The sequence below is a fragment of the Python bivittatus genome, unplaced genomic scaffold, assembly GCF_059951505.1.
Source record: "Python bivittatus isolate LINGU-HERP-01145 unplaced genomic scaffold, Pbiv_v1 ctg000020_np1212, whole genome shotgun sequence".
Taxonomy (NCBI): domain Eukaryota; kingdom Metazoa; phylum Chordata; class Lepidosauria; order Squamata; family Pythonidae; genus Python; species Python bivittatus.
In genome coordinates, this window is record NW_028277030.1 from 75,668,669 (window position 1) to 75,690,388 (window position 21,720).

The 21,720-nt window shown below is 37.3% G+C and overlaps 1 protein-coding gene across 1 annotated transcript in view; it reads left to right on the forward strand.

Moving 5' to 3' along the window:
- The window catches only part of ADGB (androglobin), a 109,650-nt gene that overhangs the window by 83,571 nt on the left and 4,359 nt on the right, over positions 1-21,720 (forward strand). Inside the window, exons 26-32 of the mRNA XM_088141781.1 lie at positions 43-230; positions 2,333-2,517; positions 8,074-8,267; positions 9,143-9,254; positions 15,041-15,225; positions 16,844-16,999; positions 21,329-21,431. Of these exons, the coding sequence (XP_087997907.1) occupies positions 43-230; positions 2,333-2,517; positions 8,074-8,267; positions 9,143-9,254; positions 15,041-15,225; positions 16,844-16,999; positions 21,329-21,431 (1,123 nt within the window). The remainder of the gene's footprint in view (positions 1-42; positions 231-2,332; positions 2,518-8,073; positions 8,268-9,142; positions 9,255-15,040; positions 15,226-16,843; positions 17,000-21,328; positions 21,432-21,720) is intronic.

Consider the following 21,720-nt stretch of genomic DNA (forward strand, 5'->3'; position numbering starts at 1 on the left):
TTAAACATTTCAATGTCTGACAAAATTAACTTTTTATTTTAGAAAGGATATACTTTCATGGCTGAAATTCAGACTGGTGAATCACCTGTGTTGGCTGGGAAAGTGAGGCTTCGGCTCTTAAGTTCTTATACTCCCCTTCCATTTCTCTCTCGTGAAGCTGTAAACAACTTGTATGCTGTTAAAGAAGTTAAAGACTATTATCTACCAAATGATAAGCATATTATATTCAGGTAAAATTTGGAAAAGGGCAAAGTTATTTGCATACAGGTAGTCCCCAGTTTAAGAATGAGTTCCATCCAAGGTCTGTCCTTAAGTTGAATTTGTATGTCAGCCAGAACGATATTATTGCATAATACTGTATAAATAGTATTGTGTAATGAACTTGAGCCGTTGGGTATTTCACTCAAACCATTGTGTATTTAACTTGAATTTTGTTAAAATAGGCTTTGTTCTTAATTATGGCTCATCCGTAAACCAGGTGTTCTTAACCCAGGGACTACTTGTATTAATTTTTTGAATATACATTTATGCATGCAAATTATTTTTAGTATGTTATATCAGAGGTCTGCACAAGTACTTGAAAAGGGGTGTTTCACATGTGGAGCTGCTCAGGAGCTGCTTATAAAGCAGTTGTGCAACCTTGAAAAAGACAAAATTTGCACAGCCTTTCTCCCTGTGTGTATGTGTGTATAATAGGCCAAATCCAGGTGATATTACAATTAATAATGGAATGTAAGGTAGTAAATGTTAACAAATGCACTAAAAACTATTTCAGTTCAATTTGAAATTCTTCCCACCATGATATGCATTTCATTACAGTATTTTTCTAATAAATAAATTTTTCTAATAATATTAATTAAAAATATTAAAGATTAAGGAGCACAACCCAAGTATTGCTAGGTATATATTTTAATCTTGCAGTATTAGAAGGCAATGCGAATAAAAGAATAGCTTTCCAGTACACAGTTTTTGTTATTGGATAAACTTCATTCTGTTCCACATGTATAGATCACACTTAATTAATATAAGAAAACTGAAGCTCTGTGAAAGCAAAAAAACCTAAAATTGTACGAAGACAGTGGAAGCTGTGGGACACAGGTTAAGATTCCCCTGAGAACAGCTTATTGGATAGAAACTATTCAAGATAGCCTTCCCTAATCTGGTGTCCTTGGGTATATGTTGGACTGACTCCCATATCCCAGCCATTGGTTGTGCTTCAGAGGGATTATTTGAGACATAGTACAAAACATCAGGTGGGAATCAAATTGGGAAAAGCTATTTAGTGTACTTATTTACAGTGGTACCTCTAGTTACGAACTTAATCCGTTCCGTGACTCTGGTTGCAACTCAAGTTGGTCTCAAGTCGAGGTAAAGTTTCCCATAAGGTTCAATGTAAATACGGTCAATCCGTTCCGCCCTCCGAATTTGGTCGCACCACGAGGCATTTCCCCATAAGGTTCAATGTAAATACGGCTAATCCACCCTCCGAATTTGGTTGCACCCCGAGGTAAATTTCTCCCATAAGGTTCAATGTAAATACGGCTAAACAGTTCTGAAACATATGCATTTTATTTTTAAACCTCAAAAACTTGAAAAAAAGTACAGTACAGCACAGTAGGAAGAGGGAGAATAGGGTGGGGAGGCAGTTATTGTTTGGAGGGGAGATCTCCTTCAGGGGTTTCCTCTCTTCTTTGCCTCTTAGCTGCAGGCTCAGTTCTGGGGAAAAACCTGTCTAAAGTCAGTTGCCAGCCTGCTCTGCATTTTCTTTGGAGCCATGCTGACAAGCACACCAAAAACCTTCCAAACGCCACAAAACACACCACAAGCCTCACCGAACATCTCCTTGCTACCGCGATCTTGCCCACAGGAAGCCGCGACCGCGTGGCAGCAGGGAAAATGGCCGCGGATCTGGTTCGTAACTCGAGGCGGAGTTCGCAAGTCGAGGTAAATTTTTGGGGCCGGAGCTGGTCGTATCTTGAAAAATTCGTAAGGAGGGGCGTTTGTAACTAGAGGTACCACTGTATTTTGTTGTTCATTCTCACTGAAGTGTTATTACTAATGCGTAAGAAATAGCCTTTCACTTTCTTTTGTGGCACTTTTAAATATTAAATATTAACTCCACTTTCATTGTGACACTGTAACTTTGTCCTGTTCGTTTGTATACAGCAAGTAAGTTTTTCTAAATGCATTTAATAAGTTCCATATAAGCCTTATTTTCAGAGGGCTTAAGAACTAAGTGTTTTCTTGAATAATAATGTTTTTAGAACGTTGACTTGCTGAAGAGAATTACATATGACACTATTTATTATCTATCTTGATTTTTTCCCTTTAGATATTCAGTAAAAGTTACAATTCCACTTATTGCTACTGTGCAGGTACAGACTTCTAAATCAGATGCTATAATTAAACTACAAGTTCTGGATTCTGAGGAAGAGATAGCGAGCTCTACTGGGAAGGGTCATGTTATCATTCCTGCATTTCACTTCATATCTGCTGAAAGGCCTTTAAGTAGTCTGTGTAAGTATTCTACATTTTTGCTAGATGATGATGATGATGATGATCTGGAATATATTTTTATATATGTATCTATGTCAATAATGTTTGTCCTAAGAATTTGATTTGTTATGTCTCCTGCTGCGCTGCAAAGCATAGTAGCTAATCAGGGTTCTATAAGGCACTGTTAATGGCTAGAAGTGGTTTCCCACAGTGGTTCCATGCTGCTGGCTTACAAGGAACTGCAGTTGTCACATGTAAGAAGTTAGTGCCTCGTGCTGTTACAGTCACATAAATAGTTGGCAGTCTTTTACATACCAGCAAATCAGCTCCAGAAAGATGGGGATCTTACTGAATAGTATTAGGGACAGCTCTGCATCATACATGGTGAGACAACTAAAACCATATTTTTCCCCTTTCAGTTAGCTGGAGCATCTTGAGAACTCCCATCAATCAGTGTTTCCACAGAATCTAATCCATAATATTGTGTCATCAAGAGTGCTAGACAAAAGGAAATTCCATGATAACTATAATGCAGTAGTCCAGGGCTTCTCAAATGTTGCAGTACTACAACTCTCTAAAATGATGATTGAATTTGTGTGACACACACACACACCCATTGAGGTTTGGGTTGGCAAAAAAGAAATATATCAAATTTTAATCGTTTTAATTTAAATCTATATATCTCAAACTTTGTGATATCAGAGCTGGCCCTTGGGCTTATGCAAGCAAAGTGAGAAGCAAAAGGGCAAGTTCTGACAACATTCCCATTCTTCTTGGGCAATGCTACTAAGGTTGTTAAAAAAATGTAATCCTTGCTCTAAATTGCTGGCATCTCCCTGACTTATAGTTTGATAACCTCAAAGTAATCTCAGCATTACTTTTTTTTTCAAGCATCTCTTCAAAGAAACCTATTTCACTTGCCTTTTGTTCCAGTAGAATAGTTTTGAGGTATAATAAAGACCAGTGAGATCACAACCCTTTAAAAAAGTGAATCATTGAAAATCTATTTCCCTCATAGCTTGGGAATGCTTGTCTTCATATAGGCCACTTCCTTTTTTTTTATAATAACTTTATTAAATTTTAAGAACAGAAAGATAAAAACTAACCAGAACTAATAATAAAGAAAAAGAGTAAAAGAAAAGAAAGAATAAAGAGAAAGAAGGAGAACAGAAGTACAGAAAGATAAAAGAAAGAAACAAATACAAAAAAAGAATGACTTCCGACTGCTTTTATAGCAGATAAAAGTAAAACATAACATTAAACTCTTACTCTAGGATTACAACTTAACATCCATTTTTTCTCTAATCTATTAATTTTACTAATCATCAAATCCACATATAATTTCATTTTTTTCTGTTTCCTGCAAAAAGTCCAAAACACATAGGCCACGTAAGATCATTGTCAGAGGCCCTTCGTTATGTATAGTGGCACAGTGTGCCTTCTCAACTCCAGAGACAGGTATCCAGAGTGCTGGAGACCTTGGGCTTAGGTTATTTTTGAATGTCAAATTTGTCTCTAATAAATCTGTGATGGAATGGATAACAGACCCTGAAACATACAGGAGGGAGTAGGACAATTACAGGAGGGTGGAGGACCATTACCAAAAATATTATTTAGTCCTGGGAAGGGCTACTATTGTACTGTCCTCCTAGTTGCATGAGAGGATCCCTCCCAAGCTGCTTATTCTCATTCCAGAGGTGGATATTGATTTGCTCAGGATATTAGTACTAGGTGATTTTACGCTCTACTCTGTGGGGTCATCCATGGCCACTATGACAACATTAGGCTTGACCAGCCAATGGACAAGCCCAATATGTACATTAGATCTCACTTTTACCTTGGAGTAGATGGGACATGATCTGGTGTTGGGAGATACTTCCATCAGTTTCTTGTCAGGAACAGATAACTTCCTCATGGTAATGGGAAGTGACCCCATTATCTGAAGGTATCCATCTCCAGAGGGAGCAGTGGTCAACTGATGGCCTCTCCAGATGCCTGTTGGGTCTACTGTAGAGGGTTTTTAGACAGCGCTTGGGGACAACCTGGAGGGCAGCATTGTTGAGTGCTTTGTTAGGCTCTGGAACACAAAATCAACTGGATGCTGGACAGGATTGCCCTCAAGCATCCTCTCCCCTCCCATTGATCTTGAGCAGTTCCTTGTCTTCCAAGGAGTTCCAGGAAATGAAGATTTGCCTGGATGATGCTAATGGAAAACAAGCAGGTATGACTGGACATGGATAAAAGCTGAAATTTATGCGCTATTGCATCTGTGGAATGTCAGCCAGCTGCACTACTAAAATGTCCTAGACATTTATGGAAAGGTAAGGTGGGAGAACAAATTAATATAAGTGTAAGGACCAGCAATGCCTGCAAACATGGATAAAATTGCTCACAACCAGTCAGAGTTGGAGTTGCAAGCTGAATGGACAAAATCTATTCAGTTGACTGAAGTGAAGTCTTTTGATGTTACCTGGGATGCTCTGAGTTGGTGGATCTCAAAGAAGTGGACAAAATTCTCTGTGATCTCAGCTTCTCCACTTGTGATTGGAGCCCTACCCCACCTGGCTGGTTAAAACAGCTAAGGACAGGACTGGTAGTTAAATTCAGACAGTAGTCAGTGCTTCTCTGAGGGAAAGGGAGAAGTTTCAGCACCCCTGAGAGAGGTGCTGGTCCGCCTGCTCCTCATGAAACTATTCATGGATCCAATGGTAATGGATAACTACCATCTTATATGTAAAACATCCTTTTTTGTAGGAAACGTATTGCAAAAGTGACGTGCCTGCAATTACAACAGATACTGGAAGATAAAGATTATCCAGACCCCCTAGCAACCAGATTTCAGTCATGGGCATAGAATGGAAACTGCACTGGTTGCTCTAATGGATGATATGGCGGGACTTGGATGGAGGGACATAATCCTTATCCTCCTAGACTGTTAACCTTGTGAAGTAGTCCAGACAAGAAGCACAACCAGGAGTACTAGCTCTATCTTTATTGTAAGGTTACATTAACAGAATCTTGCAAATCTGAAAGTAGCTCTCCTGTCACTCACTTTTACTCTCTCAAAATCTAAAGAGGGTCCCTTCTGAGATGCTTTTGTCACCCCTCCTCCTTCAAACTCAAATTTTGTTTATCAGACTGTTGTCTGTGGAGTCCTTGGGGTTCTCTGAGCTTGGTTCTTTTCTTGCAAACGTTTCATTACCCGGCTAGGTAACATCTTCAGTGCTAAAATGGGATGGGGTTTGCTCTCTGTTTATGTGCTGTGGCCTGCCTTGCCAGTGCTGGTAAGGGTGGGGGGTTTGTTTTGCTCCTCTGGTAGTTCTTTGATTAGCATATGTTTGCTGCTTGATTATGTGCCTGGTGGTAACCTTTGCTTATCTAGGTGATGATTGCTGGTGATGATTGCTGGTGACTGATTGTTGGTGAGGCGATCTTCTGGTCTTTTGTCTCTTTTGAATAGTATGTAGATGCTGTTTATCTCTATGTGTCTGTTAATTGCTGCCTTGTCTGAATACTAGGCTTCCAAGAATTCTCTTGCATATTTGGATTTAGCTTGTCTAAAACGCTGACAGTTTCCCAGTTAAAACTATGGTTCAGTCAGTCCGTGTGTTGTGAGATTAAGGAATTTTCATCATGTCTTCTGACTGCTAGTTGGTGCTCGTGGATGCGCTCTGCTAATCTTCTACGTCTGTCCTACGTAGTATACTGTTGTCTAGGCTGCAGTTTTTCCTCCTGTCTGCCAAGATCATTGCCACATACCGTTACATAGACCTGCAATCTTCAGTACTGTTGACCACAATATCCTTCTGGACTACAACAAGGATTTGGAGTTGGTTGTTGCCTAAGAAGGCAAGTCCCATCAGTGGTGTTAGGGACAAGGAGAGATCAAGCCCTTGGGCGCTCTGTTACAGGGTTGCCTCAGAGTTCAGTCCTTTCTTCTATTGTGTTTAACATCTACATGGAGCCACTTTGAGAAGTCTTCTGCTGGTTCAGGGTGAGGTATCACCGGTATCTCCACCCCAGGCCCAATTGGAGTATCTCCACCTGAAGCCCAGCTGGAGATGTGATAAGAAGAAGTTCTAACCCAGTGCCTGGGAGCTATCAGGATCTGGATGCAGCAAAACAGGCTCAGACTCAACCAAAGCAAGACTGCTGTTAATTCAGAAGCCAGGACTAACTTCGCCTCTTGGTAGAATTGGTCACCTCCAGAGAGAACAGGCTTGCAATCTAAATGTCATGGACTCACAACTTATACTAGAAGAGCAGGTAGAAGTCATGGCCATGTGGGCTTTGATCAGCTTTGGCTGGTGTACCAGTTGCAGCCTTACCTGGAGTATGAGGCATTGAGAACAGTTTCTTGTGCCCTTACCATCTCCCAATTAGATTACTATATTTCACATTACATGGGGCTGCCTTTGAATACCAACCAGAAACTTCTGCTGGTCCAAAATGCAGTAGTTCATCTGCTCACTAGCCAGTGATGGTGCTGCCTTACTACACCATTGCTGCAGAAGTTGCATGGTTACTAGTATGTTGCTGAGTGCAATGAAGATTTTAATTGGTATCTTTAAAGTCCTATATGGTTCAGAGCCTGGGTATTGAAGAAGCTAACTCTCCCAGATAGAGTTTGGCCACCTGATCAAAATGGCCAAGAGCACCTGCTAATGATCTCCAACTACCAGGAGGTGCAGCAAAAGGAGCTGTATTCTGTGAGGGCTTCCCTCTTATGAAACAGCCTACCTACTGAGGTGAAGATGAACCCCATTTTCATTGTCTTCTGGAAGCTGGTAAAAATCTAGCTCTTCTGGAAGGCCTTTAGGAATTGACTATGGAGTTATTGCCACCAGTGTTCGTTTTAATTATGGGTACTTGGTGTTCTCTGGTTGTTTTTCTGCAGATGTTTCATTACCAGAATAGGTAATCATCATACTTGAGGGAGTGGAGTTTACTGGTTGTTTATATATAGTAGTTTCCCCTGCCAGTTTTGGTTGGGGATTTGGGTTTTTTCTTGACGATTTCTTGATTTGGATATTGTTTCTTCCTTGATTGTTTTCTGGTGCTGTTTTCTACTTATCAGACGCTGGTTGCTAAGGAATACATGCCTTGACTTTTGGTTTTATCTTTTAAATGGTATATAGATGGGATTATCTCTATAGTCTTAATGATCAAAATGTATTTTTGTGTTATTTATTATTTATTTTTATTTTAGTATCTAGTAGCCTAGAGTCCATTGGAAAGGGCAACTACAACTAGTTATTTCTACTGGTAGAACCTTTGCATGACATATATTTTGGTGTATAATTTCCAAATTCCAAGTTAAGATTTTAAAATATTTTCCCAATCATTTGAATATGAATTTTAATTTTCAAAAAAAAAATCTATACTTTACTATTGTTTTTACCATAGTGTATAAGCCTGTTTGGGAAAATACAGTATATGACACATGTAATGTAAATGCTAAAAGGAATCAACTAATAGATCAGTAAGAAAGGGATTTTTCTACAGTACATATGATATTACATTGTTCAAAAATGATAATCATTTAAATCCTCTTTAAAGTTTTTCTTCCTTTCTCAGCAACAGCAAGTAAAGGTGGTGTAATTCAAAACATACCCAAAAAAGAAGCTGAAGTTGTAGCCCCTAGGAAAAAAGGTACAGTAGCAGCTCAGAAGAATGTTAAGTCTTCAGCTAAGGCATCACAGGAAGGTACAGTTTCAGCAGAAGAAGAAATTCTTATTCTTCCTACCATTGATGAAAATTTGCTTCAACAGGTGAGAGATGTGAATTAATATGTAGAACCCTAAATTCTTTCATAGTGGAATAAACATCCTATCCAAAATCTGTCATTCATGTTTCACCAAGCTACACAAGATGACACAACATTTTGTGAAACTTAGTCTCATGAGATTTTCCCACAAGCATGGCAAAATCTTGCTACAAAGAAAGCAAGCCTGATTGCCTTTTCCCAGGATGGCTAAATCTTTTTGCTTATTTTAGCAATAATACCATTCAATTTCATTTCCACATGATATGCAAAAAAGGTTTATTTTCTGAAATTATTCAAACGTATAAATGTGTATTAAATTATGGATTTTATCAACATTTTTAAATCTGAAAAGCAATAAAAGTTGAACTTTAGTGGAATGCCACATTCTATGTAATTAAGATAGTGATTTGTATGACTCTAGTGTTTTTATTAATTTAACAATTTTATGAGATTTAATGTTATTGATTTTGGCTTTTTGCTAAGGCGTTATAGTTCAACTACCTTTACCATGAATGATTTTTTTTTATTTTGGTTTTTGTTATAGCCTAGATTTCTCATTGCTTATGCCTTAGCATGGATGTCTTACAGTGGATTATGATGTTATACAGTGGAACTACCAAGAACTGTATTAACATTAAAGAATTGCAAAATCAAATAAAGATAGAGGTTCCCACTGACATGTTAAGCTGACAGATCAGATCAGTTGTTTTTATATAAATTTGCCATGATTGAATTCATCAAACATCCCTGTTCTGGCTCTTCTTTCCTTCCATTTTCTGAAGCCATGATGCTTTAAAATAGCAATCAAGGAGGATGTTATTGATTTAAACTAGTAACTTTATATATGAAATAGTAATATATTGTGTTTCAATTTTACAGCCCCACAAATATATTATACAAGCTTCAGTGTTATATAATAGTTGGCCACTTACTGAAAGTCAAGTGATATTTGTTCAGGCACTGAAAGAATTAGAAAAAAATGAAATCAAAGGTAAGTCACTATGTTAGGTATTTATTTTGTCTTGATGAAAACTGTCATAGTGGTTATAACTAATTCTTTTTTAATAAGCTTTATTCATTTATTTCCAATATATCACCACCTTCCAGTGTGATTCTCAGCAGTTTACATAAGAGTAATAAAAACTAACAGTGAATAAAAAAGAATAAACATCAGATAATAATAATGAATGATAACCTATCATCCAGTCATATTTACAAATCAAATGCTCCAAACTGATGGGACTCATGAAGAAATACTCCCTACCACACCCCAGACTACTCACCTCTCAAATGAGGAAGAGAATTAAAGCATCCATTCTTGTAATGAGTGGATTTTGTAAATGTACGTGGGTAAGTTTATGGTAGTGTCAAGAGTAGATCTTGGAGGAAAATTGACATGGAAGAACAGGAAAGAAATAAAAGTAGAAAGACTGCAAGAAGAAAAAGCACAAGTCCTGAATAAAATCATATTAAAACATAGATTACTCTCTCAACTGAAGAAATGTTAAGTAGACAGAAAAAAGGGATGCATAAGCTGTTTGGAAAAGAATGAAAATAATTATGCTAATGGAAAATGTGAAAAAGGAAGCATGTGGAATGATGAAATGAAAGAGGCTGTGGATTGGGGGAAAATGCAAATAAGAAAATAATTGCTGCAAAAAAGAAGAGAAATATTTTCTATGAAGAATGGAGAAAAAGATATTGCATAGAATGAGCCAGACAAAAAGAAATGGTTGAGCTTAAAAGAGGCAAAACTATTTTGATGGAAGCAATTTTTTTCAAAGTGGATGAAAAGGGATAAACAAGGGACTTCCAGCAGAGTGAATGCAAATTGCATTTGGGGAATGCACTGCAATTTAGGAAATGCAGTGTGGCTTTCTGCTGGACAGAGTACACGCAGACCACATTTTTGCCCCTCAGTAGGTCATTGAGAAATATATAAATACAAACAAAAAATTTCTTGTATGTTTTCTGATTTAGAGAAAATGTAAAGTGAATAGGGTTGAATTATGGAATGTTGTACATAAATATGGAATTGAATGTTGGTTGCTGAATGTGTTAAAATGGTGCATAATGGAATAGAGCATGTGTGAGAATAAATGGTTACTAAATGGTTCAAAGGATAGGTGATAATCTCTTGGTTGTTTAATATATTTATGAATAAATGTGTAAAAAGTACTTGTGGTGACATTACAGGTATGCTGTTTGGGGGTGTGAATGTATGTGTTGGTTGAGAACCTGAGTGATTTGCAGCAAACATTGCATAGATTGTATCATGCAATGAGGAGCCTAGATCTGAAAATTAATAAAACTGAGGTAGTTGTTTTGACAAGTTATATACAAATGGCAAAAAACTAGAGCAAGTAGGTAAATTTGTATATTTTGAGGAAGATGGGGAAATGAATGGAGAAATTTTAAGATATACAAATGTCTGTAAGAAAGTAGTAAATGGTTTGTTGCAAGGAATCATTGTGGGGGGAAAAAAATTTAATTGCTGGGAATAAGATTATGATTTTGCCAGCTTTGTTATACAAAAGAGTTGGTTATGTTAAGAGAAACATAAAAGTAAATTTAGTGCAGTGAGAATAGGGTATCTAAATGTGTGTGGTAAAACAAGAAGAGATGAGTGCTGAATTAATATGCATTGAATGCAAAGATGAGTGATCGGTATCAAGAAAACACATTGAGGTGGTTTGCTCAGATAGAATGAATGACAAAATCACAAAATAATGTATGAAGGAAGAGTGAATGAGTTCAGAGGAAGAAGACGACCAAGGAAGTCATGCAACCCTAACATGTACATAAATAAGCAGGTGAAATAAGGAAAATTAAAGATAAACATACACAAATATATATTACAATGAAGTCAGATAATTTTAGAAAGTATGCACAGTTGGGAATAAATGTAATGAGAGCAATGTGCTTGAAAATGCATCTGCCTATTCATGTATACATTTTAATGTTGTTGCAAAATACTTAAAATAATACAGAAAAGAACTGAAACAAACTGTCAGAAAAATAAGAATGTGATTGAAATCAAAACTGACAGATTCTCTCATGTCTACCCAAATGTACTTTACTGGTAATTTCCAGAACATGGTGCATTAATAGAAAATGTCCGCTTCACATCTTAGCATTTCTTATTTCATAATATAAGGCAACAGTGCCATCTGCAGTAAATTGTTATTGTCTAGTTTAACTAGCTAGAACAGAGCATGTAGATAATTTTTTAACATTTTTAAATTAATGGGGATAAAAGTATAAATTTTAGAAGATGTCTCCTGGTTTTATTCCAGTAGAAAAAATATGCAGTTATGCTAGGAAATAAATGCTGAGGAGAAGACACAATTTTACTTTAAAATATTGCCCTATAATGCCAGCATATGGCAGAGAGAACAAGGCATAAGGAAACCATAGAATTTTTGTTCTCAGAAGTATCGTTTTATATGCTCCCTGCTCTTTTCTTGAGCAGTATGAAATTCAGAATAATAGACTTGAAACAATAGTAAATATTTCCAATTACTTGCAGCAGAGTTATATATTTACTGCTGTTTATTAGATTTATATCCTGCCTTTCCTTCAGGAGCTCAAGATAGCATACACAGCACTCCCGCCTCCCATTTTCCCCTACAACAACCATGTGGGGTAGGGTGGGCTGACAGAGAGAGTGACTGGCTCAAGCTGACCCAGTGAGCTTCTGTGGCTGAGGGTGGCTTTGAACTTGGGTCTCTGGCTGTTTGGTGAACAACCCCATCATTGCCAGTGCAAGAGGCTAAAATAGTAGCTGTGTGAGAAAACCAGTCTCCTTGGATTCATTCCCAGCTGTATTTAACCAGTGATGTTGAGTATTGATCAGGAGTTTGGTACAGGTAGTCCTGACCATTTGTTCAGTGACTGTTCAAAGTTATGATGGTGCTGAAAAAATAACTATACAGCCTATACATTTACAGCCTTTGCAGCATCCTTCAATCGCATGATTGCCATTACAGTCAGTACGCATTGTCCAGTGCCTAACCTGCTTTTTCTTTCTTTTTTTCCCCCCTTGCAGAGGAGAGAGATTGGAGAGAAAGAGATTGCAAGAAAGTAAGCTGTTTGCTCTTCTATATATCGTAAGCAATGCGATCATGCCAGCAGCCCAGGGTTGGGAGCCGTGAGCGCACTATGCAAACAGTTTACAGTACTCTCTTGAAATCTTTTTCTCTCTAATCTCTCTGCTCTGCAGGTTGGTGAGGGAGAAAAAAAGAAAGTGATTTCTGTAGACAGTCTCTCTTTGCCTGACCCTTCCCCACTGCTGGCACGATCGCATTGCACTCAATGTGTAGAAGAGCAAACCTCTTACTCTCTTGAAATCCTTTCCTCTTCAGTCTCTCAGCTCTGCAGGGGAAGGGGAAGATCAGGCAAAGGAGAGATTTCTGATAGAAATTGCTTGCTTTTTTCTCCTCCCCACTTCGTAGAGCAGAGAGATTAGAGAGAAAGGGGTTTCAAGAGAGTAAGCTGTTTGCATAGTGCGTCCACAGCTCCCAGCCCTGGGCTGCCAGTCCAATCACACTGCTTTCAGTGTATAAGAAAATAAGCAGGCACTCAAGCATTCAAAAGGGCGGGGAAGTGGTTAGGAGGCAAACAAAAGCCGAAGGTGTGAAACTGAGTACAGGTAATCCCCAATTTAAGAACAAGTTCGTTCCCAAGGTCTGTCCTTAAGTCAAATTTGTGTGTAAGCCAAAACAGTATTAGTAGTATTGTGTAATAAACTCAAACCATTGTGTATTTAACTCAAATCATTATGTATTTAACTCACGTTTTACTATAGTAGGCTCCATTCTTAACTTTGGGTCGTCTATAATCTGGGCATTCTTAAACTGTGGACTACCTGTAGTCTTGTCTCTTTCCAGCCAGAATGCACAGTTGAGGTCACATGATTTCCCACTTAGCAGCCACTTTGCTTAGCAGCAGAGTTGCCAGTCCCAATCAGGGTCATTAGCAAGGACTACCTGTAATGGCACAAGACAACTAAGAGGGAGATCATAGAATCATAGAATTGGAAGGGACCTAAGAGGTCATCAGGTCCAACCTTCTGCACACTGCAGGATTCACTACACCATCCCCAATAGATGACTATCAACCTCTGTTTGAAAACCTCCAGTGAAGGGGAAGAAACCACTCCATGCGGCTTGAATTCAAACAATCCAATCAGTTATTGACAGCTCTTACTGTCAAGAAGTTCTTCTAATGTCTAATCGGTACCTACATCCTTGAAGTTTGATCTCATTAGTTCTAGTCTTACCCTCTGGAACAAATGAGTCCAAACTCTACAGCAGTGTTTCTCAGTCTTAGCAAGTTTAGGATGTGTGGGCTTCCAATGTGCTAGCTGGGGAATTCTGGGATTGAAGTCCACAACATCTTAAAGTTGCCAGGGTTGAGAAACATTGCTTTACGGTGTGACAGCCCTTCAGATAATTGAAGACAGCTATCATGTCCTCTCTCAACCTTCTCTTCTGCAAGCTAAACATACCTAGGTATTTTAACCATTCCTCTGGATAGATAAACATATCCAAGTAGTAGGGAATTCCTCTCCTATTGAAGAAAGACTATTGGTAAAAGAATAAGGGTGACTGAGAATTCCTCCTCCTCTTCCTATGTAGACTGAGATCATCCCTCAGGTCTAAATTTCATCCAGATTGAGTTTCCTTTGATGAAGGAAGTTAGAATTATCTTTATAAAAAAATAGTTTGCAAATGTAGAGATTGAACAGGAAAAGAGTGTGAAGCAAACCCATTAATATCACCACAGTAGAATCCTAAAATGATGTTTAAAACTGAAGGTCAATTATATTTTGAAGGAAATATATGAAATTTATATGGAGCAGATTTCCATCTTTCTCAAACTATAGCCTCACTTCCAAAGGAGCTCACTTCCATACATAGGGAAATTCATTGTAAATACCTCAGAACCACCATGGAAAATTGTTTGATACAATATTTTATTCAGAAATGAATTATCTTTTCAGTTGTCAATCACTGGGTATGCCTCCATTTCTATTAATGATTTTCTCCTTTCAAACTAGTGCTGGGCCAAGTGTTCAACCCATTTTTCTCCAGTTTTATGTAGAAGGGTAGGCCAGAAAGACATTTCAAAGACTTCCCTATTTTAGATAGGGTAAACCTTGGTTTTAACATTGCTTAGATTGGATCCAGCAGATTCCATAAAACTAAAAAATTTAGATACACAATAAAACTAAGCAGAGATAATTCTCCATAATCATTCCCACATATGAAATATATTTTAGCCTCCCCTTCTGGATATCTAAGCTAGAAGTCTCTGAACTTACTCGGTTCTGTTAGTTAAAGAGAAACAAATTTTGAATGGAATATTGCTGCTTTTATGTTAGCTTTGTGGACTAGTCTTGATATAATGTTAATTTTTTGGATATTGCATAGAATGTATGTAGATCTGCATTTTGCATATATGAATAGGTACCTCATCAGCATAAGAGCACAGAATGGGAATTGTATTCCAAAGATGTCTGTCTACCAGAGGGTTGCTTCTGCTTCACCTCCCTCCCCCTGTGCTGCCCTACACATCTCCCCTGCCTGCTCTGGAAGGTTAGGTGGAGAGGGAGTGGAAAGGGATAGGAAGTCTTACTGCATGAAAAGACCACTCACATGATGTTGATTTGTGCACTTTCAATATGCTAAATATTGATCTGAAAGTAGACATTCCAGCACAAATGTTTCAAATGATGACTGTTTAAAATTGTCATTTAAATAAAATTATATGCAGCTCGTCCTGTTGAGAAACATGAAGAGAATATATCTGTCTTAAGTCCAGACATTCACAGCAATTTGGAAGGTCAAAAATCTGCAGGTTCTTCCAAAACCACTAGAAAAACAAAGGAAAAAACAACTGATAAAGCAGAAAAAGCACCTAAAGAGAAACCCACATCTGCTATTAGACCAGAATCACAGGTAAGAATAAATGTTTGTAGATGTTCAAGTAGCAGTGTAGATTTCTTTGCCTGTTAGCCCACTCCTGTCTGCCCCATAATACAATTGAAGGGAAAAACAGATATTTTTCTTCTTTCTGTTTTTTACCCCACCCCACCCCCACTCCCACACCCAACATTAGTATAATGGCTGATAGTTGAACTCTGGTGTCTTGCTGTCTTGAGATACCTGTCTTGGAATCCAGAATGGTGCCCTATTTGATAGTATATTATGGCATTCTTAACATTTGCTGCAACAATGACATAATACAGTTAAGCTACAGTTTGCATTATTATGGTCACAGTTGCCCACACATGGGGTTTGAAGGAAAGAGATTACAGGTAGTTCTCGCTTAACTATTCATTTAGCAACTGTTCAAAGTTATGGTGGCACTGAAAAAAGTGACTTACGGCTGGTCCTCACACGACAGTCACAGCGTTCCCTGGTCACATGATCACCATTTGCGACCTTCCCATTTGGCTTCCAAGAAGCAAAGTCAATGGGGAAGCTGGCAGGAGGTCACAAATCACGGTCACATGATGCCTCACTTAACAACCACAGGTGATTTGCTTAACACCACAACTGGGACTGCCATCACTAAGCAAGGCAGCCACATGATGTTTCGCTTAGTGATGGAGTTGCCAGTCCCAATTAGGCTTGTTAAGCAAGGACTTCCTGTACCTTTTTTTTCAGGTAGATTGATGGTGTTCCAGATAAGAAAATGTGACAAATATAGTTTTAAAATTCAGATTGCATGGTTTAAATTTTTTTAACTGAAAGTTGGTGAGAGTCAAGTTTTGTGAGATGAGTGGCTATATAAATTTGCTAAATAAATAAATACATTTTATTAGACATAAATAGTTGGTTGCCTGCTAGCATGTTGAAAATTATTAAGATTCCTTGTCTGGGATTAAGCAGGAAAACAAACGTTTTAAATTGGCAGATATGTTTGTATGTTTGCTTCCTTTTCTTTTTTTTCTCATTAATGTTCCTTAAATGATTGACTGATTATGTGCCATTAAGTTAATGTTGACTCTCAGCAACCACATAGATAGACTTTGTCCATGACAATCTGTCCCTAACCTGATCCTTCACATGTTCCAACAGTGCTCCCATCACCACTGTAACTGAGTCCATCCACCTTGCTGCTGGTCAACCTCTTCTTCTATTTCCTTCCACCACAAATGATTAGGAGACCATATACATCTCGTGTTGGCCAAACAATATTCATTACTTATTTATTGGGAGTCAGGTTTGGGGTGACAAGTCTTCTTTCCTTCCCACTGAATTGCATGTAATATATGAATTCCTCCTGGCATTCTGTTTTAACATGGATTGATTTCATGATCGTGTTTTGCTAATCATAGTTAAGTCCTAGTCAATTGGCTCAACTTCATATTTAGCCAACCTTATTCTGCTATAAAACAGTTTTGACTGCTAATATTAGCTAAGACATGCATTTATCAAAAATCATCAGTGCCAAAATTTATCAGTAAAATTCTATCATAGTGATTATCTGGGAGGCATCCTGGATTTGAAAGTCAGTGGATACAGAACCATATATGTCTTTCTGCTTCTGCTCTCTGCACTTCTTTTCCAGCAGTCTGATCCCAACAAACCCTTTTGGATTTTGCGCCTTGTTGTTGAGCAAAATGAGATGGATGCAGTGGATTTGAGGAAAGATACTGAGAGAGCAGATGAGATCAAAGCTATGAAGCAAGCTTGGGAGGCTGCAGAGCCAGGGAGAGCTATCAAGGTAACAGGGCTCATGTCCTTATTCAGTATGTAAAATGAAAAGTACTGAGGAACAACAATTTCCTATCTGGAAAAAAAAATTCCCAAGAGTGTTTTATCAGTTCCAAATGCAGGAAATGCTTAGAAGACACTGGATTAGGGAAAAAATGATAGGAAAGTGGCTGGATATACCTCATTTTTCCATCTACTGGCACCAATTGCTGGAATAAAATCTAAATTTCAAATAGACAAACTCTTGAATTCTACTATAAGCTTTTGAGTTAGGAAGACAACCTACGCTGATCCCAACAGCAGTAATGATGATTATAGATAACTGAAAACAAATATTTGTATACAATTTGGAAACAATTGTTCTTACATTACACTAATATATGAGAACAAAATTAGAAACCTAACAACTAAATCCTAAGAATGTTTACTCTGAAGTAAAGCTTGCTAATTTTAGCAAAAAATATTCCTATGTAATTGCATGTTTTTTTTTTTATGTGCTCAAGTTGAGCTCATCTTCTGGTGGTTTCATAGACACATCTATACAGTTTTCTTGGCAGCAACATGGAAGTAGTTTGTCCTTTGCTTCTTCTGGGTATTGTCCATGGGAGTGCAATTTTAATTTTTCCCTATTTCATTTTATCTATCGCTGAATCAGGAATTTCATTTCATCACAAAAATAATAAAATGCAAAATATTTTGCCATAGATTGTAAAGTATTTTAAATTCATTATTAAGTTAAAGGATCCCATTGAATTCATCGAGACATATATGAGTTAACAGACATTAAATTGTACAGAAAAGAAAAGAAAAGAAAAGAAAAAAAAGAAAAGGCTTGCTACTTAACGTTTTATATATATGCCAAAATCTGATGTGGTAGTTTATTAATTTAGATTTACAATTTTTACTACAGGACTATATTTAGCCTTAACCTACTAATTATATCATCATGTTTTCCCTTCATCATTATTAGGCTCCATGGTTTACTTTAAACCCATTTTTCATGTGAAATATTAATTGAGCTGTTATCAGTAAGTCTGCCTCCAGCTGAGCTCAGCTCATAGAGTCTACCTGGACATGTCGGTATTTGGCAAGTGATTTGTCAGTGCCTTGTTCCAGCATTTTGTTTTACTTCCCAGCAAAGTTTACAGCTTTAGGATTTCCTAGTGGTCTTCCAATTATTGAATAGGTCTGACCCTGTTTACCTCTTTTGAGACCATTGAGGATCATCTAGTGCTACCGTTTGCTCTAATGGTGTTCTCAGTAGCGATGTGTATTAAATCCACAAAAATGTCCCTTGTTAAATGTGATCATTCGAATGCATTCACTGAAAGTAGAACACTTACAGGTGGATTTTAGGTCCACTCTAGAAGAGCTCTTCTTAACTAACAGAACATTCTTAACCAAGCATCAGCCTTACTGCAAATGCCATATACTACCAAGATCATTTACTTTCTGCTGAGAATTGATTGATTGATTGATTGGTTGATCATATTTGTATAGCCATCCATCTCACAAGAGGCTGACTCTGGGCAGTGTACAACACTCAATTAAAAAGAACCAATAAATACATCTAAAACAATCATTAAAACTATAAAAACTATAAAAAACACAAGCACACAAAACAGGAGAGGATAACCGTAGTAAGGGAGCCATTACAAAATCTCCCCAAGAATTACTAATCTGATCTCATTTCCAATTGCTTTAAAAAAAAATATTTTTTTTTTGCTTTATTGTGTGTGTTAGTTTAATGTACCCAAAGTTGTTTTTATTACTCAACTGCTAACAGTTAAATAACCCTGAATTGCATAATCTAAGGCAAAAATATTGATGTTTTTGTTTCTGGTGCTGTCATTTCAAGCACAGCAGCTGAATGTTGTGACATGAATCATTCATCCATATGTTTGCTTTGATTCAGTGACTCATGTTTTAGTTGCCAAGCAAATAATAATTAAACTACTCAACAAAAACCTAAGTTGTGTTATTTCTGGCTTGGTGTACAGTAACCACATGCTACTAATGTAAACCAAATCCTAAACAAATTAATATTTAGAGAACTGCTACAACTGCATATATAGGCCAATATAGTTAAAGGGACGTCATAGGGAACTTGCCATGCTCTGAAACTAGAGATTGGGAGGCTGGACAGTCAGCTTCTTACCAGGAAAACAATCATGGCAAGGGAGAAGTAAATGTGATCTATTGTTGAATAGGAAGCTTGTTTCATCCTTTCTTGCCAGACAGAAATCTCAGCTTATGTGTTGGCCTGGGACCGAAGACTACATAATTACTGGCAAAAACACTAGCAAGAGATCAGCCCAACTTGAACTGGATATGTTGCCAGTTTATGGCTCACACATCTATTACAAAGGCATACTTTTCTTGTCACTTATTGACTCTTTGCTGTTTCATTCTACATCAGTGCTACAACTTTTTACATTGTACAACTTTGGCTATGCCAGTTGTGATTTCACATCCTTCTTGGTTTTGATTCTCCCAATTAATATTTAGTTAAAATTCAGACTAGCAATCAGGTACAGAGAAAGGGGAGGAGGAAATGTGAAAATATAGGTGGCCTTGTCTGTGCATGAAATATAGCTGTTGCCAAATAGTAGATTAGCAGTATCTCCCAGTATAACCTGTGTAGCTAAAACCATGGTTTGCATGATGCTGGAAAGCCAAATATACTGAGACCCCCATCACACATTTTGTTTGTTGGTAGCATTTTTCTTATGCTTTTCAGCAGAAAAGGGCTCCTAGAGAAGTTGTAATGAGATCAGTAATAAATCAGCCCCAGCTCATATGTTATAAGCTAAATGACACAACACAAAAGAAAAAGGGTAATAGTGACAGAAGATGGGAAAAAGCTAATTAAAGCTCCCATTCTTATGGTTATAACATTCTTATAGTGATCAGCTAGAATGGAAACAGCAGAATCTCTAGAATAAATCTGCATTTTCTTCTCACCATCTGATATCACTTGATGGACTAGTTGATATTAGTTCACATTTCAGAGAAGAACCAGAACACTGTCAGAATTTGAATATGTATTAGACCTTCTCCATATCTGTTTGGATTTGACTCTTGTTCTGCTTTCCTAAAAACGTGGATTGTAGACCCTCCAACTGTATCATATCTTGATGGCAGTTATTGACTTTTTTTTTTTAAATTGAGGCCTGTTTTGTCAGTACAGCTACTTTCAAATGGGATTGCTTACTCCGATCTTCATTTCTTCATTCCTGCTTAGTGATTGACCTTCATGATTGACCTTAACATTTGTTTTGCATTGCCTGGCCTTTTATTAATCTCTTTGAAGGACTATTCCACCATTGAATTTCTAAAATGAAACATGTAGGAGTTTCATGCCTGATTGCAGAGCACATTGACTAATACAACATTGTTGTTGGTCCTCTCATCACACATTTACAAGCAAGTCATTCATCCCCCAGCCATTATGAGCAAATTTCAAAAGAGAAAAGTACTTTGGAGGCATTCACATAGCAGCAGTCTGCAATTCCTTAAAACAGCTGCATTTTTTCTTAAAATATTTATCTATTATTCTTATCCAGGAATAATCTTTTCCTGGAATTGCATTGCAACCTCCATAGTTACAATGCAATTCAAAGAAAAGACCTCATTTGGCTTAAGAAATTGCAGAGAGATGCTACATGTAGGTCTCCACATATTCCAAAGCACCTTTTGCCTTCAAATCCAAAATGCTACACAGCCCTAATCTGAAAGTCAAGTTCATGCTTACTCCTATATGTGCTGGGGCACAGGATTTAAAATACTGTATCAAACTGCACATTTGCAAAACCATTCCTTATTTCTTAAGGCCTATGTAAATATTTTACATGGGAAGTGACGGTATATTCCTGTTAACTGAAAAAATCACCAATTGCAACTTTACTCTATTGTATCTTATACCTCATAGCCGTATGCAATACCAGTTCAACAGCCAGTCATTCAAGTTCTTTTTATATACCAGTGAATTGACTATTGAAATCATGCTGATGCCTTTGAGACCTTTCTTATGAAAACGTATTTGGACAAGCAACTATTTGAAAGGTTTATGAAAATTCATACTAGATTGGTATTAGTGTTAAGTTTTTTAAATTCAAGTTGATTGTAGAATGTAGTCATAAATATCAGATATACTGATATTTACGAATACATTAGGTCTTTTAGGCTACAAATCTGGTCTATCCATCTATAAAATCCACGTATCGTTCAATGTATATTCTGCAAACATTAAAATGTTTCTGTGTCAAAATGGGTTGGTAATTAACAGAACACGCAGGTTTTTTCTTCTAATTTTCTACAACAAATCTCTGTTTCCCAGGCTGCTCAAGAACGCATGCGTTATATTAACGAGTGCATTAAAAAAAGCATGATGGAAGCTGAGGCTGAGAGTGCCAGCCCTCCTGCAGGTTCAGGGGAAACAGGTATGCATGTGCAATCCAAGCATGATCTTAAGCATTCATTAAAGAAAAGCTTTGTCATGAAGATTTCAAAATCCTAGAAAGGAAAATATTGAATGTTCAGCTACAAAATAGAGTGGAGTGAGGAAATCAATATTTGCACTTATTATTTGTTGGATTATGCAGAATTAAAATTGAACTGACTTTTTTTCCTGTCATTTATTGGTAGAGATGAAAAGACAATAATTTGCTCCACACACAAAAAAATGGGGAAACTTTTTAAAAAATTAAGCTCTGCAGGCTCACAGCTTCA